General features: G+C 34.2%; 2 protein-coding genes across 2 annotated transcripts; one reads left to right on the top strand and one right to left on the bottom strand.

Annotated features, from left to right (window-relative positions):
• Nucleotides 1-2,568: 2,568 nt before the first annotated feature.
• LOC131035412 (allene oxide synthase, chloroplastic-like) lies at nucleotides 2,569-4,318 on the bottom strand. The gene has a single exon (XM_057967111.2). It carries the CDS (start codon nucleotides 4,286-4,288, stop codon nucleotides 2,849-2,851), a length of 1,440 nt encoding a protein of 479 aa, XP_057823094.2. The 5' UTR covers nucleotides 4,289-4,318; the 3' UTR covers nucleotides 2,569-2,848.
• Nucleotides 4,319-19,279: 14,961 nt separating this feature from the next.
• On the top strand, nucleotides 19,280-21,899 carry LOC131035423 (UDP-glycosyltransferase 74D1). The gene is made up of 2 exons (XM_057967120.2): nucleotides 19,280-20,065; nucleotides 20,505-21,899. Exons 1-2 carry the CDS (start codon nucleotides 19,573-19,575, stop codon nucleotides 21,434-21,436), a joined length of 1,425 nt encoding a protein of 474 aa, XP_057823103.2. The 5' UTR covers nucleotides 19,280-19,572; the 3' UTR covers nucleotides 21,437-21,899.
• The last annotated feature ends 5,008 nt before the right edge of the window (nucleotides 21,900-26,907 follow it).

Genomic DNA, 26,907 nt, shown 5'->3' with positions numbered 1-26,907 from the left:
AGAGAATGGTAGAGAGATACACCTGAGAGAGGAGGAGAGTGAGATAGAGAGATAGAGGCTAAGAGGGAGAGATAAAGAATGTGAGAGAAAGAGAGATGGAAATAGAGTTAGAGAGAGAAAATGGGAGGGAGAGAGGGAAATAGAGTTATAAGGAAAGGGAAGGACTTAGAGAAAAAAAAAATTAGGGGAGGGAGAGAGGGAGGGAGAGGGAGAGGGAGAGAATGGGAGAAAGGTACACTTAAGAGAGGAGAGTGAGATAGAGAGATAGAGGCTGAGAGGGAGGGAGACTTAAAAGAGAAAGAATGAGAGTGAGAGAGTGAGAGAGAGAGAGAGAGAGAGAGAGAGAGAGAGAGAGAGAGAGAGAGAGAGAGAGAGAGAGAGGTAATGAGACGAATAGAGGGAATTTAAAGTTACAGGAAAAGAGATAAAGAATGGAAGATAGAGACACTTGAGAGAGGAGAGAGAGATAGAGAGATAAAGGCTGAGGAAGAGAGACTTGAGAGAGAGGGAGAGAGACTTGAGAAAAAGAGAAGGTGCGTGAGGGAGAAAGAGAAAGAGCGAAAGAAAGAGAGACTTGAGAGAGGAAGAGAAGGGGAAGGGGAGGAAGAGGGAGATAATAGGAGAGAGAGACCTCAGAGAGGGTGAGAGATTCAGAGATATAGATACTTGAGAGAGGGAGAGAAATATCAAGTGAAAGAGGGAAAGAGAGGGATAGACCAAAGAGAGAGATTGGGTGAGGGAGATGGGAAAGAGAGGGAGAGATATCTCAAAGGGAAGGAAGTAGAGAGGGAGAGACCTAAGAGAGAGAGAGGCAAGGGTTAGGAAAAGAGAGGGGGAATGCAGGGAAGAGACCAGAGAGATAATGCTGATACGAGCATGAGCTGATTACTGAAATTTGACTAAGTCTGAAATATATATGAATACTCTTAAAACTAGAATTTGCATTATAGCTCTTAGAGATCTGAAACCACTCTCAAACATCCTGACAACATATACATAAATTATAACTTAAAGTATAAGAAAGGAAAAAGACAAATAGAAATGTGACTCATACTTAAATGTTATATTTTATGTATATATTCGGAGAGAGAAAACTTTGTGCTTTTAAAAATGAAAAAATTGCATGAAATACATTTGGTGCGCACCAAATATGGCACACATCAAATAAGACGTGTGCCAAATATGGCACACACCAAATAAGGCATGCGCCAAATGATTTTTTTCATTTTTTTCATTTGGGGCATGCCAAATTTGACGTATGCCAAATGTGTTGCCTTGGAAAACACTAAGCCAAAGGCTTGGATGCCCTTCTCAGGCCTGAGATGTGTTTTCCAAGAAATATTGAAAAATTTTAAACTTTTTTCTTTGTTCTCTCCATCAAGTTTGCACGTGTTTCAATGCAATTAAAAAAACACCATACAATCGTTAAGCTCTCTCTTAGCTATCTAGCCATATAATTCTTTTCAAATTTTGATAATGTTGAGGTCTTCATCCATAATTTCTTTTTTTAGTGTGTCTGATTTTTGTCAAAAACCAACATGTCATATTTAGGCCATAGATTTTTACTCGTTTATCAAATTTTGAAAAAAAATACCTTTTTAGAAACTAGACTTCATTCTACACAATTTTAAAAAAAAATCTAATTTTTGATTAGTTTTCACAATTTTTTTGGGGGAACACGCTCAAATTTATGTGTTTTAGGATGTGTCCACTTCGGAAATTCATAAAAAATCAAATATTCATAAAAAAGTTAGCCAAAAAATCTGGCATAAACTTCAATGCGTTAGCTACATTCTCATCAGAGCGATTTGCAAAATTCTAAAAAAATGTTAACGTTTTAGGGGCACCACATTTTGTGCTATGTTATTTTTTTCTAAAAAAAACATAACCGAAAAATGTGGTGGCCCTTTTTGAAACCCTTAATCTCCTCCATTTTTAAAAAAAAATAGTAGTTTAGAAAGTAGATTCAGAGCACTTCAACTTTTGTTCTTGTTGCATCTTCAAATTTTGAGTGTTCCTATCTTCAATTTCTCATCGATGTTCAGACTTTGCTGATTTCAGAAAAAATGCGGTGACCCTTTTTGATCCCCCATCTTTGTGCACTTATAACATAACACAAAAAATGCGGTGGCCCTTTTTGAAGCCTTTAATCTCCCTCGTTTAAAAAAAAAATAGTAGTTTAGAAAGTAGATTCAAAGCACTTCAACTTTTGTTCTTGTTGCATCTTCAAATTTTGAGTGTACCTATCTTTAATTTCTCATTGAAGTTCAGACTTTGCTGATTTCAGAAAAAAAATTTAAAAAAAAAAAAAAAGAAGTGGCATCTTAAGACCCCTTTTTGATCTCCCGTCTTTGTGCACTTACCCCATACAAAAACTTTACATGAAATAGATACAAACGCATAACTTCAATTCAAATGAAAAATTTCTTACTAAAAAAGAAAAGAGAGATGAATTGTACATATTTACTCACATCATATGAAATAATGTTTAATTTGTTACAATTAATTTTTAAACATAAAATTGACTGAAGAATGAATACATTGCTACCATGATTAATCACCCAATATATATAAAAAAAATGATATGTAATACAATTGAATTTTCTTATAAGAAATTTGACCAAAGAATCAATAGATTGCTTTGGTCAAGAAAATGAAACTTATTTTAGAACTAAGTCTTCCTTTCACTTCCTCTTCAAAGATGTCATATCTTAGAAACAATAGGTCACTACCAAAGATATCATATCTTAGAAACAATAGGTCACTACCATGCTTATTCACCCACACCATATAAAAAAGAGTTGATACAATACAATTGAATTTTTTTATAACAAACACGACCAAAGAATCAATAGGTCGCTTTAGTTAGAGAAGTGAAACTTATTTTAGAACTAGTTCCACTTCCTTTCACTTCCACTTCAAAGGTGTCATACCTTAGAAACAACTCCACCACAAACAACCTTGCAACTAACACCACCAAATTCTTCCCGGGGCATTGCTTGTTGTGCACGGTTGGATCATCGGTCTCGAAGCCGTTAGACCACAGAACATACTTGATAACCTTCTTATTCTCGATAAACCTCGTAGCAACAAATTCATCAGGATTCTCAAACACCTTGGGGTCCCTCGTAGCAATCGGCTGAAACCCACCAAGGAGTTCCCCTTTCTTGATCTCAAAAGCAGCATCATGAGACTCTAAAACGAAGTCCCGTTTGGCTCTCCCGTACTGCAACACCACGGGTGGCTCCATTCTAAGTACCTCATAAATGGTGGACTTCACCAATTCCATCGACTCCACCGCACTCAAGCTAACATGTCCACCATTAGCCTGAACGGCCGTCCGGACCTCCATAGCCAGGTCCTTATGCAACCCAGCACCGGCAGCCCCAACGTATTTTATAATAGAAGGAAGCAGAGCCGAGAAGCCAAAGTAAGAATTAAACACTACAAAGAACATCAAATTCTCACAAGCCTCCGACCGGGTTTGATCATACCGGGTCTCCGCAACGTCAAGGATTCCAGACGCGTGAGTATTGAAGAACCCATAGAGCCGATCGTGATCTTCATTGACAAACACAGAGGGCAAACGAAACGAATGGAGAAATAACTCCTCGATAATGTGTGGCAGCCCGGGGCTAACGACAGGAGCCACCTGGAACAAAACCCATTTGTCAGCCAGTCCGGGTCCGTCGTTCCCCAACCCGTCGGGTCCTTCTCTCGGGTCCTTCCCAACCATCGATCGACACAAGAAATTGAAAATCGTCTGTTCCTTCAAATCATTGAACTCACTGGCCTTTTTGTCTGCAATCTGTTTTTCGATCGTTTCCCAGGCTTCCTTCATCGTGCTGTGGAATTCGGGTATAAATCTGGGGCCACCCGTCTTGAGCAATTCGAAGCAGAGACCCTTGAGCTTCGTGTGCTGCACCTCCGACGGGTCGAGGTATGGGAGCACCCGGTACCCGCCGTTGAAACGGACGCTGGGCATGAATGTACCCGTGAAAACGTTTCTCTTCTTCACGGTCTCATTGTCGAAGAGCACGGCAAAGCTCTTGGCGTCCAGGAGCATTACGACCCGCGGGTCGTTGCAGAAACCTGGCGGACCCGGCGGCATGTTTGTCCGGAAGACCGTGCTCTTGTGCTCGTTCATCCGGGCCGTGAAGAATTTTGCTGGTCCCTGGAACCAGAAATAATTGAGCCTGTCAATCAACGGGCCAAGTATAGGAGGGCCGTAGGAGCCAGGTACGGGCCTCAGAGGCAATTTGGAACTGGTAACTCCGTTGCCACTCATCTTGCGAAAGGAATTAAGTCTGATAATAATCTGGAGGGGAATTGAAATAAGTATGCTGGAGGGTAAATGCTTCTCTTATAGTGTTAACATTTTATCTTAGATGATGGGTTTCATTATCTTCCTTGTCAGCATGCATAGGCGTTACGTCCGGATCTCAAGAATCAGATCACTCAAGAATCAGATCACAGTTTTACATTAGATACTATTACAGAGTTTAATGTTCTGGAGTAGGTGGATCTGTGAGCCGCCCATTGACTTGAGAGATGTTGAAGAAGTCTCCTCCGCAGCCATCAAACTTGGTCAAGCTGATGCTTCCTAGGTATTCTATTATGTCATTTAGTTTCACACTATGGATTTTAAATTTGATAAGAGCTTGGATGCATCTGGTCCCACTGCATTCACAACTAATCTTTTTTCAAAGTTTAATGCAGTCAAAGCAGATTAGGTGTTTCGAAATTAGAATTGCCCAGGCAGGATTCACCCATTGCCAAGTAAATTATGTTTATCCAAAAGCTACTGGAAGAAAGCCGAATGTTAACGAACACGACTTACTCGTAGAAGAAAGCCAAAGGTATACAAACACGACTCATCTTCCTCGTTGTAAAAATGTTTACTACTTCTAGTTTAATGGGCCCATGCTTCTCTGCTGCAAGATCAAAATAGTTTGACCAAATTTTATTATATATATATATATATATATATATATTTTAAAATATCAAAATTAATTTAATTATTATTTTATTAGATAAATGTTGTGAACAAGTCTAATTAGTGTGACCTAAATTATGGGATCTAATATCATTCAATTTATTGGAGACTACAATTTATTGCAACTAAGAGATATTTTTATTTATGGATGTAAAACATATATTTTATAGTATTTAATAATATTAATTACTAATATTTATATCACCAAATTTATTTAGGGCATGATCCCAATCTCATTCCTTTTGAAGTCGTAGCCTTGCACTTAGCAAGATTTGATCCTTGGTGGGCTCATTAAGAATCTTTCAATTTCAACAATGGACAAAGGGCCCATTGACTATTTAAATTTTAAACTTCCTATCATTATTCAAAAAAATCATTAAAAAAATATAAAATATATTTTTTAATTGAAATAATTATTCTCTATTAATAATTTTTAAAAATAGTTGCTATACATTGTAATTATGAAACGTAGATTAATTTTTTAAAATATTTTTTATTTATACATCTATCTAAAACTTATAATTTTGATGAGGGCATATTATTTTGAAAATATTATGTTTATTTAATTAATATTAATGCTTTGACATGTGACTCGTTGTCAAATTTAATTAAAAGATAATAGTTTTTTTAACATTAACATATTTCATTATACTCCACCTCTTTTTATAGAATGCCTATCATCATTAATTATCAAACATATAAATTTTTTTAGTAATAACAATACCTTTTGTTTAAAAATTATATAATAATAAAGAAAACTATTTATCTCCAAATGAATATTTTTTAGAATAGACCTAAATAATACATTCAAGAAAACTTTACCATTTACAAATTAAAAGAAGAATACTTATATTCACACAATAAACAACCAAAATGTTAGTAATGTGTTTGTGCATGTAATTTTTACTAATGTTTTTATATTATTTATGGCTATAATTTTATTTAATAAACATAATTTTAGAGGATATTTTTTTTATGTACATGGATCATAATTTTAGAGGAAATTTTTTATGTACATGGATTTATTATGTTTCATTCATATAGATATGAAAGTTTTTCTCATTACAAACTGAAACATTTCAAACAATATTCACAATCACAAAAATTTCATGAATTACAAAATTAGAAGAATCTTGACCATGTGGATGGTAGGAATATAATAATTGTGGCCCATTTTTAAAAAACAATGTAGGATATATGCTTGAGATTCTAGATCATCATTTTGTAAGGTATGCATATAATTTACATTATAAAAAATTAATTTAGAAAAGCTGAAGATTTAATAGGGGTGGGAGCAAAGCATATTACTGTGTCACACTTTGGGTCAACTAATAGTAGTCTGGTCGGACTCAGTCTGATTGGACTACCCTCGGGTCGTGTGGTGCTTGTGTGGCACTGGGAGTCCGATCGAACTCCCCTTCGTTCAAATGCTCCCATTAAAAAAAATCATAAATCATTTTTTTAAATGTTATAACTAAGGTTAGTCTGATTGGACTGAGTTCGAATGGACTCAGTCCGGTCGGACTAGCCTATGTGTCGTGATGTTGCACAAAAATGGTGAAAAACTCTGTATTTCTCAAAATTCTCACTTCCGCTCAATTTTTCTTCAAGCAGGATATTTTTTTACAAAAATCTAAAAATACCATTTTGTAGAGCTCGAAGTCACGAGTCCAGTCATATAACTTTTTTACTATCTTGATATTTTTTAATATTTTTTACTAATTAAACATTGCGAGTAACTTTTTAATGTTAAAAAAGAGGCTGATCAAAAATTAAAAAATAAATATTAAATGAAATCAAAAAAAATATTTTACACTAGATGAGAGAATCTTCTCGAAAAGGGTATTTTTTTTGGATAATGATAAATTTAGTAGTCAATAGGTGACGTCGAACGAAAATTGTCAAATTTAGCTATGTTGGACTTCAAAATATTATATTGAGAAAAATATACATCAAATTTTTATTTTTTTTTAACATTGCATATATATGTTCTATATTTGGAAAAAAAAAAGTCCATTTTCATTTTTTTGGTGGCACCAATTAGAACCCTTGATTTTCAGCATTTTTTAGCAATGAGAAATTTGTCCTTGAATTTATAAAAAAAATATCAATTTTTTTCTTAGAAAATTTAAAAAATAATAGACATAAATTTCATTAATAATTCTACATTTGATCAGTTTACATCATTTCAAAATTCAATTTAGAAATGTCACTTTTATGTGATCAAAGTTAAAGATTTGTGCTTTTACCCGAACCTGTTATTTTATTTGTTCTCTAGTTGTGATTTAAAAATTTCTTTTTACAAATTGTATAAGGAAAAATAAAATTTAATTGATAGATGCATTATGCTATTATTTTGATGAAATTTTATTGATTCATTTATGATCTTCAAATATTTAATCAAAATGAATAGATGGTAGAGACGAGTTGGTAAATATTGGTTGTGGCTAGGGTAGTTTAAGCATAGAAGTTGTTAAGTGAAGTAGATGCAAACACATAGAAACTATGTCAAAGCTTAGGATTTAGTGCTTAAGACATGTGGTTTTCAATTTTAACTGCGGGCATGGGTTTCTATAGGACCCACATCTAAGTTATAAACAATAATCTAAATTTTCACTTCAAACGCTATAAACATAAGAAATTAGCAAATTAGACATCCCCAGAAATTACTTAATTTTTTTTCTTGGTCATAATCTCTTAGCTTGTTAATAAAATGTGCAAACAAGTAATCAAATTTAGTTAACAATTATAATTTTCATATAGAATTCTAATTTTCCCTTATCTAACATGAGATCAATAAAGCTCATTCATAATTTCATGGTCCTTAGCCTTGTAGCACTAGCACAACACCCAACCTAATTTTAACTTGTTACTTTGTCAAAAAAGAAAAAAAGAAAAAAACATTAAATTTTTATTAACTCTATCACAAAGCTTAATAATTGAATCTAAGAAATTCTAGATCATAGTAATTGTATCTAAGAAAACTTGCTTTTAGATGAATAATTTAATTTTTGTTTTCTTAAGATAGGGCATTTAATCCTCTACTTACCACTATAAGTTTCTTCTTTCACTTTAAGTTTTAAAACATATTTATTTAAAATGACATTTTGTATAATCTCTCCAAAAATTTGCATTACATTTTTTCTCATTTTCCAATATGTTTAATTATTTTGGCATAACACACATAATTTTTTCTCACTTATTAAAACATAGTAACCCAAGTCACAAATATGATCTTGCACTTGGAATTGAAGTACATATAATCACTTAGGGAAACTCTTATCACATCTTTCACAATATCAATTTCTATCTCCATTATTTGTCACCTTCTTGTTATGTTAGCTACCTCAAATCTTGAAGGGGCGAGTAGTCTAACATAATTTTTCCACCTAAATATGAAAGATAAGGTAGTTTTTCTCACAATCTAGTCAAGTTTATCAGACCCACCAAGTACCTCATATTTAATTTGTGTCATAATTTTTAATATTTCATCTCGACCAATGTATGGCATTTTTTATAATAGACTAAGAAGGTAGATTCTTCAACTATGTATCAAACTAGCATCTCAATTGTTACAACTCTAGGAGATCCAAATATATAAGAAGTTATCTTGTTGTGGTTGTCCCCATTAATTTTACACCAAAATCACTAACCCATCTAGTATTTACAAAAAGAATATAAAAAGTTTCTAGATCACACAGTTCTTCTAGAGTTATTGGCCTTCCTTATTACAAAAAACAGCTCCCACATTTTTAGCTCCAAATTCTAACCTGACACGTCCTTTAGTTAAAGAATCCTTTTTTGAATTTTTATGCATTCTTTCTCAAAATTTTATTTGATGAATTGATAAAACTGTTTGCATGAAATTGTGGTCAATATTTGAGTGATTTAGCTAGATAAACCAAACAAAGACAAAATTCAAACAACCACTCAAGATATGACAAAAGAGGTCAGACAAGTATATGAATTAAAAAAATTAAACTGCATTAAACCTCTCATTGAGTAGATTTGCCTATGATAGCTTATTGGATGTGTGCTCACTCATAATTTAAGTAGCATAATATAATTCCAATGGAAAATGGGTGAGATAGAGATAAAATTTATTGCATGGTTGAGATTAAGGGATGAGGATGGGTTGATCCTTTCATCTCATTGGATGGTGCTAAGTGGCACCGTGAGGTGAGAGGAGAAGATGGAGGGTAATTTGAGGGGACACATGAGAATTAAAAAATTTTATTTATGAAAAAGAGGAGGATTGGAAGGTGATAAAGGAATTAAAAATTCCTTTTGGGTACTTAAGGAAGAAAGACCCATTTGCCTAAGTACATGGGCTATTCTCGAAAAGGGGGTAAATTTAAGGTTGAGTGTGAAGGGTGACATTGTGTGGGGATTCGAAGTGGGTCCACTCCACTTAATTAGGTTAAGGGGATATTCAATTTTAGATATCTATATTTTTCCCATCTTTGAGATGGTGTTGCAAAGTAACATCATTTTAAAGAAGATTAAAACATGATGCTTGGAAGAAGATGGTTGAATTAGGGAGGATGACCCAACCATTTGAAAAGGAGGGACTCTAGGAAGAAAAATTATGTGAGATGAGGATGAGGATGTCCTCTCAATATAACGTGAGTGTGCTCTTGAAATGGATGAGATGATGCATGTATGATGTATGAATGATTATGATAGAGGTGTTGTGGATTTATCCAATGATTATGATGTTGATGCATATGCCTAATTATAGTGTAATGATAAAAATGATAATGGATTGACTAAAGAATCCACAATATGCAAAGTGATACTAGGTGACAAGAAAAATAATAGATTTATAATAATGGATAGACTAATAAGTCTATATTATGCAAGATGAAACTAGATGAAAATGCAACGATATGATAGATGAGATGTAAGAACAAAAGAAATGAAAAATAGAGATATGGAAGGATGAATGAGGGATCAATAAAATGGTGAGGAGATTAAATAAGCAAGATGGAAAATGCAAAATTTGCATAGGAAATCCATGATTAAGTGGGGATGAGGAAAATAAATGGGATAGGTGATGGAAAATAGAAATATAGGATGAAATGATTAGAACATGTAGGATAATGGATGGGAGGAACATTGAACATCATGTGATAATTGTCATATAGTGAGCACTTATTTTGATTTAACATGAGACACTATGCACTAGGGTATGAAGAACCAAGATGACTACATATCAAATGTATAAGATGGACTCAACAAACAAAAAAGGTTAATCCAACATCTCACAAAGTTGTAGGGAAGTTTTGTAGGTATGATGTTGTAAAACCATAAATAGAAGACATGCCCTAGCATAACATGAGACGACAAGGATCTATATGGGAACAATGCAAGACAGATCAAGAAGATAAAGCACATAAAATTAAGACCTTGCCCCTAGTTTTACCATTCACAACACACCTTAATATAATAGATCACGACGATCATGAATAGGTAAAAAATAGGAAGCTAAAGATAAATATAAACAAAATCCAAAATCACCAAAGAATAACAAGTATGTCAAGTACTTTTTTCTATATGGAAGATAATGGAAGGGTTGATGTGGTTTGATATGAGGAAAGATACATTCTGCTAAGACCAAATATGGATACTTAACTAGGATTCCCATGACAAGGGACAAGTGAGACACCTAAAATCTCAAAGGGACTAGTAGATTTTGTTGAAACACCAACTAGATAGGGACATAGTATTGACAACACAAGGATAATTGACACCAAGGTGGGAGCAAAGGACATATATAGACAGATGAACCTAGTTATGTGCATGGCTTGATTTACAAGATTTACAAGATACACAAGGTTTTGAGATTGTGGATGATGTTGGTGCTATTACCTAGAGGATTAAAGACTCAAAGACAAATATGATGTTGCCTCAGTTAAGCTAAAATGCCTAGATGGATTGATGGTGGATGGGGTGTTGTTGATGTGGGAATGATATATCTTAGAATAGCTATCCCATATTTTCCCACATGTCCAAGTAAGTCTTAAAAGTGACATGCAACATAAAAAATCACATTTTAACATAAATTCATTAGGTGTAAAATTTACAATAAAACAACAGAATACACTTAGAAGACCTTAGATGATTGAATTAGGTTTCAAAAATCCTCGAAATAATCTTTAACCAAAGAAAATTAGTTATGATGACTTTAAACACTTTAAGATCTCTATTTAACACCCCTACAAAATGGGCTCAATCAATTATTTGAGTCATAAGTTATGACCTTTGTAAATTATTCACCCCATCAAATGATTTGTTGAAAAGATGAATGACTATCCAATTTAAAATTTTGAAATTTAAAATTTAGATTCTAATATGTATGTGTAAAATTGATCTAGATTGAATCCATACGATGAAGATGTGTAAAAACAAAATAGGACTAGATTAATATTATCTAGCGACTTCAACCCCAACACACTATCAACTTACCATAATCATTGTAAGACAGACCATAAAGGAAAAGGGCATGGATCCATTAAGCGAGAAGTGCTAAACATTTTTACAAAGAGGAGGAAGATAAGTCGTGTGTGTGTATACTTTTGGCTTTCTTCTACTAGCCTTTGGATAAATGGAACATCCATGGGACACCATCATTTACTTGGTAATGAGCACATCCATGGGACACCATCAAATTAAAATCCATAGAAAGCATCAGCTTGACCAAGTTTCATGGCTGAAGAGGAGAATTCTTCAACTTCTGTCAAAACAAAAATGCAGGTAAAAAATCCAACTTCTCTAAAAACATTAAACTCTGTAATACAATCTAATGTAAAATTATCCCTGGATTGCTGGATAGTCCAATGTTTTGGTACAGCAAAATACAAATTAGAGATCCGTACGTAACGCATATCCAGGCTTACAAGGAAGATAAGGAAACCGATTATCACCTAAGATAACATGTTAACACTATAAGAAGCAGATACAGGAGCCACACTTATTTCAATTCTTCCAGATGAGCGGTGACGCAGTTACAAGTTCCAAATTGTCTCTGAGTCTTATATCGGGCACTTGGCTTAAAGCTTTGATTTTTAAGACTTAAAATGGTTAAACACTCAGAATTAACTGATATTCTCTCACTCAATTTAATATGTTGCTTATTATGTAATTTAATCCTGATCCATACGAGACTCCTACGGCCCTCCTAGAGTCTTGGTGGGTTTCAGCCTTTTGCTACGAGGTTTATGAAGAATCCTGATGACTTTGTTGCTACGAAGTTTATGAAGAATCAGAAGGTTACCAAGTATGTAATGTAATTTAATGGGTTCGAGACTGACGATCCAACCGTGCATAATAAGCAATGCAGCGGGAAGAATTTGGTGGTGTTGGTTGCAAAGTTGTTTGTCGTGGACTTGTTTCTAAGGTATGACACCTTTGAAGTGGGAGTGAAAGGAAATGGATCTAGTGCTAAAGTAAGTTTTACTTCTTTGACCAAAGCAGCTTATTGATATTTTGGTTTTGATTTTTAGAAAACATTTCATTATATCATATTAATTCATTTTTCATATAGTGTGAGTAAATAAGCATGATAGTGATCTATTGATTCTTTAGCTGGACATTCTTTATAAAAAAATTCATTGTATCATATTAATACTTTCTTCATCTGATCGTGAGTAAATAAGCATGACAACAATCTATTGATTTTTTGATCGCATCCCTTGTAAAAAATTTCATTGTACCATATTAATCCTTTCTTCACATGGTAGGAGTAAATAAGCATGGTAGTGATCTATTGATTCTTTGGTTGCATTCCTTGTCAAAAAATTCATTGTACCATATCAATGAGTTCTTCATATGGTGTGAGTAGATAAACATGGTAGTGATCTATTGGTTTTTAGTCACATTCCTTGTAAAAATTTTCATTGTACTATATTAATTCTTTCTTCATATGGTATGAGTAAATCAACATGATAGCAGTCTATTAATTCTTCGATCACATTTCTTGTAAACTATTTCATTGTACCATATAGTCCTTTTTTCATATGGTGTGATTAAATAAGCATGGTCGTGATCTATTGATTCTTTGGTCACATTCCTTGTAAAAATTTTCATTGTACCATATTAATCCTTTTTCATATGGTGTGAGTAAATAAGCATGGTTTGTCTCTCTTTTCTTCTTTTGTTGAGAAATTTTTCATTTGGGTTAAATTTACATGTTCTGTATCTATTCCATGTAAAGTTTTTGTGTGAAAATTTAAAATAAATAAATATTATGATTAGAAGCTATATGTTTTAAATTCTTCATATTTTTGAAGGGATATAAAGAGTTTTAGTTTAAGTGCTATTGTTATAAAGTTTAATTTCTGTTCTTTAAAATAATGTTATGTGGAAGCTTGGGGCATTATAAATATCAACTTATAAGATATGAGGTCGAAGAAAATTAATAAAATAATCTTGACTTAAAATATATAGAGCTCATATTAATGAGTTTTAATGCAAATGAATAAATAAGATGGCATATGATGAGAAAACCATTGTCACCATTTTAATGCACATGAATAAATAAGATGATAAATGGAATGTGAGAAAACTATTGCCACCCATATTAATATATTTTTCTTTTCAATAAAAGTGGACATGCCACTAAACTATTTTTTTATTAATATAATCAATTTTTGTTTTACAATGAGTTCAAAGGGCATATCGGCAGGAAAGAATTTGCAAGAAAACCTTTGGTCGCGGCCCTAAAAAAGCAAAAACTAAAATAACCTGAATACCCCATATACAAGATTAGTCTAAACCCACCCGTTACATAGCTTTAGAGATGTACATATCATGTGTTCGGATGCCTTCCAAAAATTGGAGATATACACACAACCCCATAGGGAAAGAAACTATAGAAGTTGAAACTGCAGATGAGCAACCTCATAAAGAATAACCAGGCCGCACCAAATCTTCTCAAGATCCCAAAAAATTTGAACAATTCATGAGATGTAATCTGCATCAAAAAGAGATATGAACCAAAAAATACCCGCATTATATAATAATGTCAAAAACTAAGAGCTTGAGCTCTCATCGGGAGGTTCCCTGTCCTCTCCCAAAGGAGGGACAATCTGCAAGGGGAATTCCAATCTTGGAGGCGCTGAAACCAAAAAACAATGTGAGAGTAGCGAATGTAAAGCCATAAACGAAACCAAAGCCTTATCCACAATCTAAGGTGAAACCCAATCTAACTAGCTTTTAAATAATTTCAAAGTATCTCCCATTCCATCACAGATTAAACCCATTCTCATTTCAAACAGTAACTCCCCACACCACCCATTACCCAGTAGGTCAGAACGAGGAAGAAAGCCCCCATAGTAAAAAGACCCTAGCTCAAAATGATAGCTATCCAGTGTAGGCCTAACAAGCTCCCAAATGCATACCGAAGGAAGTATGAACGTGGAAACCAAGAGTTGAAGAAAAACCTCATCATTCAAAATGTCATAACAAACAGTAAGAAATCGAGTCAAAATCTCAGAGCCAGAAAAATTAGAACCAGTCTGCAACCAGAGACTTCCCACCAACCTACGTACCTCATAATCCACCTAAGGAGAAAACAAATTAAAAACTTTACCAAGCATCTTAGAATTATCTCCCGTATCCTCATTTGAGACAGCGACTTGACAATCTAGTATAACCCTGTATCTTAAAAGAGCAGAAACATTTGACATTTGCAGACCCGAGAAAGAACCAGAAAAAACCTTATGCAAAAAACCATATTGCTTTTGCCTTTTAAAGACATCTTCAGAAAAAAAAAACGTGAGTAAGAATTGCCAACACAATTCATGATTACAAATGAAGGCAATCATCAATTTTAAAGCTCATAAGAGATATCTTCATAATTGAGACAATAATAGCATAATACACGGTACTGGTGGCAGAAGAACATTACATGAAACACCCCAACAGATGCAAATAAAAGATGCTTACCCAATCATGATCAAAACACAAGTATCTTGACAGATAATTTCGGACATATCACATAAGATATGTCATATCATGACACCAGGCATACCAAGAAATGATAATCAAGAAATGAGATGAAACAACTGATTACCGTACAATGTATACTTCAAACACAAGGGAAAGTGCCAAATCAAATCTCTTCCTCTTATGCAAGAGATATAAGGTACCCGCCCATGAAGAGATTACTCATCTGAGCATACTATCAAAAGAAGGCAACTCCTCCTTATTAACATTTAAATGATTAGCATTAACATCAATAGAAAGATTAGCCAAAAAATCCGCCACCTTATTGATTTCTCTAAAACAATGAGAAAGCAGATAATAATCAAAGAACTCTAACTTTTTTAAAATATGATCTAGAGCACATTGTAAATGCCAAAAATGTGATTTTTGCTTTGAGACACATTGGAAAGTAACGATCGAATCCCCCTCAACGATTAAATGCTTGATGCCCAGGCTAATAGCCATATCCAAACCAAAGGATAATGCATGCAACTCAGTATAATTGTTAGTTTTGAAACCCAAAGCATGACTCTGTGCAAGGATTAGATTAGCATCATGATAAAAAATTGCCATGCCAGTTCTAGCTGGACCAAGATTTCCTCTTGAAGCACCATCATAATTAAGTTTGAAAAGGCCAAAAGGAGGGGGTTTCCAAACAACTTCCCTTCTCTTGTTAAAGTAGAATATTTCTGAGAGACACAACCCTGAGAAGGTATTACTGACAAACCTTTCCAAGACCTAGAAATTTTACTATCCTAGCTAGAGAAGGAATTAAGATTATCCAAACTCTAAAAAATATACGACAAGGCTACCTCAGACATCGAACACTCAATCCTCTCCACGATTTGCAACCATGAAGAACTCTCCTTTCAAAAAATTCGCTTGTTTCTTTCTAACCATATGTTCCAAATAACAATCGATGGGGCAATAACCCAGAGGCACACAAAGAAGGATGAAAAGAAAAGGAGAGGCCAGGAGATAAACTGAGAGCTCAAGCCTTTACAAATAACTGAGGATATGCCCAACTTATCAAATAACCAATACCAACAATCTAAAGCAAAATCACAATGCAAAAAAAGGTGGGATGATGACTCAAGGTGATTGTTAATAATATTAGTAACACTCTTGTGCCACCCTCATGAACATGAACACCTAAAGAAACCTCTAATAAATTACCTATTCAAATAAAATTTACAAAAACGTAATGATTATCACAACAAAAAAATATTAACATTTCTTGTGCCCTTCTAACTAAGAACTAGTCAACCATTATACCTTAAAGATTGTGATATTACTCTTAATGATGCATATATACTTTTTTCCAAATAATTTGAATTATCTCCTAACACATCCATCTATTGATTCATCTTAAGAGTGAAATATAATCATTATTTTATCTATTTAAGTGCTAGGTGGTTTAAAAAACACTAAACTAGAGCAATGATAAAATTTGTAGTGCTCATTTCCATATTCTAGAAGCAATACTAGATGTTGTTAAAAGATAAGGTCTTAGAGGGTATGCATTTAATATTAGTAAATCATTGACAATGAACATGATTTTATTTTTCCTAGTAGTATGTGTTTGATCCCTAGTTCTTCTCACAATATTAGAGTAGAAAGAGAAATGAAGCAAAAGAAGGACAATTATACTGATCAACATTGACTAGTATCATGGTATGCCTAACCATTTGAAATCACCTCCGATAAAGATCACCCACTTAAACATTACCTCCTCCACCTATAGATAGTAGTGGGCCACCTTCACTAAAGGGCTTTATTAGCCAAACTTAACCCCCAGGTCGGGTCAAAGCAAATGCTTCCCTATTGAATCCTATGCGAAGACGCATGTGTGAAAGCAAGGTTAGTCATACGACGCATGTGAGTAATTAGTTAGAATATGTATGTGGCTGGGGTGGGTTGTTGGTGGTTCCACTGGTGATGTTGCTATTACTGGTGGATAAACTACTAGACTACTAGATCAACAAGTATAGGAAGCAAAAATAGGAACCTATATAACAGAGCCAGATTATGATGTTCGAGATAGAGATGAAGAGTCCTCAGTTCCAAAACAAGATTTTGATTTTAGAGATTGAAAGGAAGAGCCTAATCGAGAGCCATGCCCAGCGTACCGATATCTATCATGCCCAATAGCATATCTAGTAGCATATATAGTAGCACAAACAACAGTAGCTACACTAGCAACACCCCCACTAGCAGCAATTGTTTATGTCGATGAAGTAGTTCTAGAGTGAGATTATGATTGTCAAGAGCGAGATCCTGTTCGTGATCAGAATGAAGATCCAAACCCTAAGCCAACCCTCTTGCCGGACAAAGCCAAACATCTAAGCCTAGAAGCCAACTACTACCACATTGATACCAAGCTCACCACAACAAAGTTGGTAGTAGTGGCCGCAACAGTTCCAAGTCCCATCGTGCATCTAAGTATGCATGGTTGATAGAATTTGGTACATATTTTCTCATGAGCTCACATAGGAGTTGGTTCTCGGAGTATGAAGATTTTGATGGTGGGAAGGTGTACTTGGATGGTGACTCTTATTTGAGCATTATTAGATGTGGAAGATTTAAGATTTGATTCCCCAATGATAGTGTGAAGGGAATTGATGGTGTATTCTATATATTAGGTTTTGCATGGAACCTTCTTTCAATGAGCAAGTTGAATGATGTGGTTGTGTAGGTTGGTTTTTCAAATGGGGGATGCAAGATGACAAGAGGAGCTATTATGCTTGCTAAGGGTGTTCAAATATATTTTTTTTAAAGTTGCATCCATGCATTATATATTGCAATAGTTCTTCTAACAAGGAAAAAAAGAGATTTAGATTCATCATCCTCGCCATTAGAAAAAACCACTGAAGAAATTTGTTGCTTCTACTTTCAATGGTCATGCTTTTTGGGTACCTAAGGGTGCTCATTCTTTGGAAATGAAACATTGTCCATATTTTCCACATCCACACCACTTTCAAATAGTTGTATCTCAATATTAACATCCATCTTGAATAGAGGTTTATTTGGAAAACTCTTCTATACCTTAGGATTTTCCTTTCCTTATTGCATATTTACCTAATCATTATCTAAGCTCTTGCATAAAGCTTTACATGATCTTTGAGGATTGATAAATGCTCCACATGAAATTCTCCATATCAAGGAACCATGAAACTCTCCATAAACTCATATTAGCTCTTCATGCCTCTTAAATTTTCTTTGCTCCACTTGTTGGTGTCAATGTATCCTTCAAGAGACAATATTTATTTCTACTTAAATAGGTTATGGGCATAAAATTACATATTTACTTAGAACATCAAAACCAAAATCCCCATAAGGAATTTGAACATGATCTAATAACACCTAATCTATAAACTATGAAGGATATTCAGGTCTCATAGAGCTATCAACTTAAGGAAATTAATGAGTTGTAATATGAGAAAAGCTAAATGATTGAACTCTATAACAATAACTACATATGTACAAAAAAATAACAATTAAAGAAAATACAATTAAAATGGGGGCAAAACAAGTTAATGCATGGAGAAACCCCTTGAACACATAAAAATTCCACCAAAATGTGAGTTGCACTCTCTGAGTATTTCATATTGGTTATTACAACATGTATCTACTTCATAGACTTACTAAGAGCTTGTAAATGCTATTTCAAGAACAATTACAACACTTTAATATACTTCTTAGCTCTATGCTACAAAACAATCATAAAGATGAACACTATTCACTCCTAAATGTTCTAAAAAGTAGTGTTCCAAGACTCAAATGACTCAGACTAAAATGACTATTAAGTAGGAAAAGGAAGCCCAAAAAGTCAAACTCTAGAATGCCAAAACACACAAATAATTCTATATAGTGGTTGGTTTTCTTTAATGACAATTTGTATATTGATGTCTCATTCCATCCTATACATAATCCAACATTAAAGAAAACTAGCCACTATATAGAATTATTCTAAATAGTACAAAAATTGGATCCATATTTAAATAAGCTTAATAAAGATTGATAAAAGAAGGTTGTTTGGATTGTAATTTTCTTATTAAAGTTAACTCTTGCCCAATATTCTTCTTGCACTTTATAATGTGATAATTAAATACCATTCAAATTATGACAAATTTTATCTTCTATGTCAATAATTTATATAAAGAAATCTTATTCAAACCCAAATTATTGTTTGATAAACTTATGGAAGTAGACAAACGAAGGGGACAAACGTGAAGTCCATGACTTGTATAAGTGAGAAATATTCGTAGAATCTTTTTAAAAAAGAGAGTCGAAATAGGAATTCTCTACTTTTTGTGATTGTGATCTGACAATTTTTTCAAATTCAGGATTTTGCATCATTCATGTCGTCATAAAATGCAAATGGTAATTGACGTATCTTATTTCGTCAAATATGATGGCTATTCATGGAAGACCGTTCAAATTCACTTGAGTGCACAAATTGGTGAGTGCGAGTACAAGGAGGTGTCAGAATCTGTTTTTTTGGATATAAAAGGACCTGCGATTCGAGTTCTAGTTGTGATTTCCTGGTTTTGTAGCCATTGAAGTGAAGAGGAATCGAAGAAGAAGATATGGATATGAATGGAGGGAGGAAGAGGAATATGAAGGGTCACGTAGTGGTGATATCATACCCAGCAACAGGCCACACAAATCCCATGCTACAGTTTTCAAAGAATTTGGCTTCCAGAGGTGTGATCGTTACCTTCGTCAATTTTAACTTAAATCATCGCAAAGTAATACAGGCCAGAGAATCTCTGCAACGCCTGAAGCTGGATATACGTTTTGAATGCATTCCAGACGGTCTTCCTGAAGATGATTCCACTCTCGACTCAAACATCAATCCCGCAGTGTTTAAGCACATGCAGGATAATATGGACGGCTCGGGACTCGAACGCTTGATCCATCGACTCCACGCTAGCGGGGACACTCCTCCAGTCTGCTGCATAATCTACAATTCATTTCTTCCTTGGGTTCGAGATGTTGCAAATAAACTGAACATTCCTCAGGCTTTGTTCTGGACGCAGTCTGCTGCTGTTTTCTCAATTTATCAGCACTTTCAAAACGGTCCGATTCCGAACTCTGTACTTCTTGTTTTTTTTTTTAGTTTGACAATTGCATATTCCATCTTTCAATGTTTACTAATCTCCTATACTTTACATGCTCTGATCAATGTTTCTTGGAACCTTAACTGTACCGTTGCCAATCAAGACTAGACTTACCTTTATACACACAACCTACTACTTGTTTGCCTCCAAGAGAACTATATTATAACTAATTATCTTTATGCACTGTTACAGAATAGTTGATTGAACTGGAGCATGTAAATGCGTTTCTATTTTTCAATTTGTAAAAGAAATTATGAATTTGGAAGGAGAAATTTTGGGCAGACATGAGACTTACATACACCTAGTCCTTAATCTCTACTTGTAAACTCCCTTGATTGCTGTAATATCTTTCAAATGGTAGATTTGATTCTGAATTTGGTGATGGCTTTGTTTTCCAGGAGAGGGATTGGATTGTGGAAGAATGCCTCAAAACGTCATAATCCCTGGCCTTCCTGAGCTGAAATTGACGGATTTACCTTCGGCGTTCATGGAAACAACCGGATCCATCAACTATTATCTACGACAGTTGGAGGTTGTGAAAGATGCCTCGTGGGTGATTGCAAATACTGTGTATGAGCTAGAGCCCGAAACAATCAATTCCCTAAGATCGACCTCCCTTCCCTTCCTCCCAATCGGCCCTTCAATACCCACGTCTTTTCTGCAGGATCAAAATGCAGAGGACACGCAGGTGGGGGCGAATCCTTGGAAGGCGGCCGATTGCATGGAATGGCTGAACAAGAAACCTCCGCTGTCCGTTGTATACATTTCATTCGGCAGCATCCTGGTCATAAGCGATGAACAAATCCAAGAACTGGCTGTGGGCATCCAACAAAGTGGGCAAAACTTCTTGTGGGTGATTCGGGCACCTCCAGGACACGATCACATTGCGGAGGTTTTGCCTGCGGGATTCATGGAGGAAACTAAAGAAAGAGGTTTGGTGGTGGATTGGTGTGCTCAATTGGAGGTGCTCTCTCATCCGTCTGTGGGTGTTTTTATGAGCCACTGCGGTTGGAATTCTACACTGGATGCTCTGAGCTTGGGAGTTCCCATGCTCACATTGGGAGTTTGGACCGATCAGCCCACTAATTCTAAGTTTGTGACGGATGTTTGGAAGACGGGGCTGAGAATGAGGAGGCGAGATGATGGGATTGTGGGTAGAGATGAGACGGAGAGATGTATCAGAATGGCTATGGAAAGCGAAGAGGGAAAACAGCTAAGAAACAATGGTTTGAAATGGAGGGAATTATTGAAATCTTCTGCTAGCGAAGGAGGTTCATCTCACAGTAACTTGAACGCGTTTGCACAGGAGATCATTTCCAAAGCCAAATAATTGCCCACAGACTACATAGATGTGGGAATGCATAATTCTTCTTCTTTGATAAATCGTAGGCATCGGATGTTTATGTAGGACCCGTCCTTAATGTGTAGAGAGCTGGCATGATATGGAAAGCTCACCCGAATAAGATCATTTTTTTATCCAGGATAAAAATGCACCGTTGAATTAATTTTATTTATTTTCTCAGGTAATGACATAGCTCCATTGTATATAAAAAACTTTCCTCACTCTACAAGCGTTGGACTGTGGTGTGGAATATCTTTGCTCTTTCTTATGTTGGCCCCACTTATGGGTCCTTATGACTCTTCCATAAATGTAGAGGACTGGCATGAAATGGAAAGCTCACCCGCAAAATAATGATAAAGTTTCTTGACGGTATTGACACATTCTTATAAAGTGCGGGTGGGTCGTCAAACTCCGCGTACCATAAAATTATTTCATTCAATAAAATCCAATATTCCACACTTTTCTCGTTTCAATTTACACAAAGTTACTTTTAAGAAATATAAGTATTTCGGATAAATAATTTAGGAGAATGAATGAATGGATGCAAACAATCAAATATATTTTAGAATAAATATTCTAGAGTTGTTTAATAATAATTATTTAAAAATTAAAAGAAGTTGATAAATATTTATATGGGAATCTATTAATTATATAATTATTTTAGATTGATAGGAAAGAGAGATAAAATTTATGAATCTAAGTAGTTTAATGGTAAATATCAAAGTAGGGGTGGATGCATAGAGATAATTGTGAATGAGATGTGATAATAAAGTAGATGGTGAATGTATGAAAATTAGTGTAAGTGGCCCGATATGTCCACAAAGATGCGTGTTGAGATAGGTTGTAAAATATAAAAACTATCTTAGATTGCTAATGATAGAACTGACCCGAGGGAGGAAATTCTCCCGATTTAGAAACCTTAAAAATCACTTAAGTTATCCTCATGAGATTGAATTCGATCAAAAGGAACCGTCAAAGTAGACTCGTGATCCACAAGAGGAGGAGACACTGGAGGGTATTCATTGTCCCCTTCCACCTGCGAGCAACCATAGTCTAGGCGATGCTATCATTAGGTCCATCAAAAGAGAGATCAACTGAAAGGGACCTTGCAGGGTTACAAACAATGGTATCAACAGATTGCTACAACAGAACAATAGGAGGCTACTATAAAGCAGCAACAGGCTATGACAAAACAACAACATCAGAAGCAGATCCAGCAACAGGGTATCAAGGCTACAGAATAGGAGAAGCAGACGTGGGGACCTCAGGAGATGAGGTCACAAAAGGAGCATGTCATCAACATCATCCTCATGAGAGGATCTAGTAGACACAGAGTCAAGAGCATTGATTGTTAAGTGGTCAATAGTAGCATTCTTCCACCAGGTAGAAACACCTTTGTGGTGTGAAATAAAATAGTCCGAAGCAAGATGACCCGTAGAGAAGCATCTCTTGCAGCGGAAGGGGAGGCCTTCAAAATCCAACAGTTGTGACAAAGGCCTATCACCTACCATAAGAACCACATCTCCCAGGAGAGGAAAGGAGATTTCAATGTCCACAAGAATGCAAGCAAAAGTACTGGGTAAAAGCATAAATCTGTGTCACACTTTTACAAAGGAAAAGGTTAACACAACAATAACTGTTCAATTTTGTCGCCATAAAAGTGTCATTTGCATTTTGAATTTGAAGATGATGTAAACTGATGAAATGTATAAAATTTGTTGAAGTTTAAGTCTACTAATTTTTGAAATTTTTTTGTTAATAATTTATATGTTTTTTTTAGCTTTAAAGTTCATTTTTTAATTGCTAAAAAATGTTGAAAATCAGGGGGTTTAGTTCCCACCACAAAAGAAAATGTAAATCAACTTTCTTTTTTTTTTTTTTTTTTTTTTTTTTTTTTTTTTTTTTATCTGATTTTGATATCCATGGAGGGTCAAAACTAGCTAAAAAATGTTTTTGAGGTAAAATATAAGGTAATGAAAAAGAAAGAAAAAAGTAAACACATACCAAAATAAACTAGCAATAATAAAAAATATTTATAATAATTGATATTAAACATAGGATTTTAGATTGGTTGGGAGGACCTTGAAAATTTATGGTAGAAATATATTGGCACCTATGGACATCATTTGGGAGTTGGTTGGATCACTAGGGTTAATTTCTCTTAGTTTAGAACCTTATATTAATTAAATTTAGAACCCTATGGAAATATTTGAGAACAATGTATATGTAAGAAGATTAGTGTCCTATATATGCAACTAATGTAGATTTTGATTGTTTTAGCATTTTAGAATTTGAAGTATACACTAGATAACCTTTCCAATCATCTCATGTTTGTGGATTCCTTGATGTCAATTAATGGCACATTAAATGCTTTTAAATATTAAGGCATAATAACAAGTCACCTAAATTTATGTTCTACTTGCAATGACTAGTAGGAAGGGATAGGAAAGTTATAATTAGAACTTCAAACTTTAGGTTCATTGATCTACACCACAAGATCATGCCTAAGTATCATGGAGATGGATCTAAGTAGTTTAATGGTAAATATCAAGTTAGGGGGTGGATGCATAGATATAATTATGAATGAGGTGTGATAAATAAGTAGATGATGAATGTACGAAAATTAGTGTAAGTGGTCCGATATGTCAACAAAGATGTGTGTTGAGATAGTTGTAAAATATAAAAAACTATCTTAGATTGCTAATGATAGAACTAACCCGAGGGAGGAAATTCTCCTAATTTAGAAACCTTAAAAATCACTTAAGTTATCCTCATGAGATTGAATTTGATCAAAAGGAACCGTCAAAGTAGACTCATGATCCACAAGAGGAGGAGACACTGGAAGGTATTCATTAAAGTATGATTTCAAAAGTTAGATTGGGAACCAAATGTAGTAAAACCTCTTGAACCTAGACTCAAAGAAAATGATTAAAGAGCAAAAGGATCATTAGGATTGGTTGTCCTTGAGAACACTGGACTAGGACTCATAGAACTAAATTGATTAGGGAGAATGCTAGGTTTAGAAGTCCTCCTCACCACAATCTCTGAAGCACTTTGGGTAGTAAATCTCATAGACAAGCCTCACAACACTTTGATAACCTCAAGAATGAGCAATTTAGAGAAAATAAACAAAAGCACTGACTATTTTGAGTTTAAGAAATGTTTTTGCAAAAGTTTTTAATAAAATTTAAATCAAGAGGCGAGTTCACATTAGGTTCACCCAAAATGTAGAGGAGTAAAATTGAACCATTGCAAAACATAGACAAACCCCTCAAGGATTCCATAAACTTCTCTCCATTTCGAGAAAACCTTCAAAGTTCCCTAACCTCTAAGTTTGATCACTAGGATGAAAAAGTGCATAAAACTATATAATGTTGAAAGATCAAAAATATTTTGACCATAGAAGCTAAAAGTACTATAAACTATAACAACCATCCAGACAACTTCGTACGCTCTCTATCTAGGATCTATGATGGGTCAAGGACAACAACACAACATGCAAGTTTTTTGTATATACAAGGTACAAAATATGTACCAAAAACATACCAAAATATCATGTCCATACAAGGTGTTTTGGTCTGTCGACCATGGAACCGACCATAAGAAAGCTGAAAAAATGCATAAAGCTTGTCATTTCAACCTGATAGGAAAATGATGTCAACTAAGCATGAAAACGAAAGAAAAATGAAATTCTAATGAAGACCCATTTTATAAATGAATATTTCCTACCACCAAAACAATTTTTAGATTTTGAAATGAAGTTTAAGTTTGTTGACCAAAAGGAAACCCGAAAGATAGCTTAAAGCAAGGTTATTGACTAACTAGCTGATATATTAATTTCAAAGGGTTTTGTTAACTTTAACAAAAAAATGGTGACTCTTTACCCAAAAAGGGGTATGATGACTATTCAACCACATATATAAGTGATGCAAAATGTGGAGAATAAGAGAGATAGACTAACATTAGATAAAATAGAAGACTATCCATAAAAGGGTAGAACTTGTAACATTTTATATTCCAAAAGGGGCTTAAATGTAAAAACCTTTCAAACATTGTCCAAGAAGTATAATTTACTATTCTCTAATTTGGTTTCACTTGTTATATTGGCTAAAGTAGTCAAGGTTGTTTGAGAACTCCTATATGTCATTTTTTTCCTATTATATTGATTTAAATATCAAGGGTATTTCAAATTCATCAAAGAGCTTTTAATATCTTTGTATGATTTGTCGTCTTGATTGTCTAAAGGAGAGATTATAATTTCTTGTTGGCAAGTTGTATTAATAAGGAAAAAATTATTGAATGTATAAGGATTCAAGCAGTTGACAGATTCATGCAAGGCATGGATGTAAAAATTATCTAATAAAGTGGTGCAAAACAAGTGAAGGAACAAGAGATTGACTCTATTGTCTAATTTGGATGAAAGGCACTAATCAAATCTCATTTCCATACCAATGAAATGTACTTTCAATTTTCAGTTTCAAGTTGTAGGAGTTAGTATAAAAGATAGGTTTTAATTCAGTTACATATTTCTTACTTTATGCCAGTGAGGGATATAACAAAGGAGATAAAAGAGAATTAATAATCTACTTATATGAATGGTATAGCCACCAAGGTATAGCAGAACCTGAAGAGAAGGGAACTAATTGTACCCTCAAAAGGGTTCATTCCATTAGTTGGCCAAAGTTGATTGCCTAACTTGATCATAGAGTTTGGCAACTTGCAATTTTGAGCTCTAACACACTACATATCCATTTTAGTTATCTCATGTCTAGATATTTCTTGTTATCAATTAATGACACATTAATATCTTTAAACATCAAGACATAATGTAAAAATTCACACAAATTTATATTAAGCCCTCACATGGACTAAAAAAGAAGTGGTAGTAAAGATAGAATTAGGATTTAAATTTGAGTGTCATTGTTGTATATTACAATATCATGGTTGACGAGCATGAAGATAAATGAGTTAGGTACTAGAATGGTAGATATTGAGGGACAAAGTGGATGTATTGAGGTAAGTGTGGATAGGGTGTACTTGATGACTAAATTGTGAATCTGTGGGAATGGGTGTAAGTAGGGGTATTTGCACAAAGATGGAGGTTCAAAACTAGCTAAATTTTTTTTGAGGTAAAATATAAGGTAACGATAAGGAAAAAAAAATTGCAAACACATACCAAAATAAATTAATAATAATAAAAATATTTATAATAATTTATATTAAACTATTTATTTCAATATAGAAATTTATATTTTGACATAGGAATTTAGATTGGTTAGAAGGAACTTGAAAATTTATGGATCAAACCAAAATGTTATAGGTTTGACCCAACCACCCTAGATTTAAATGCTAATTCATAAATCTAATTCCTCAAATAAAGTTTATCCAATCATGGTAAATATGATCTTCAAGATTTTAAATATAGCTAATAAATATATTGGCACCCATGGACATCATTT

The sequence above is a fragment of the Cryptomeria japonica genome, chromosome 1 (genome assembly GCF_030272615.1).
Source record: "Cryptomeria japonica chromosome 1, Sugi_1.0, whole genome shotgun sequence".
In the NCBI taxonomy this organism is placed as follows: domain Eukaryota; kingdom Viridiplantae; phylum Streptophyta; class Pinopsida; order Cupressales; family Cupressaceae; genus Cryptomeria; species Cryptomeria japonica.
The sequence above is the reverse complement of the archived record's forward strand: the minus strand, read 5'-3'. Positions and strand labels throughout refer to the sequence as shown.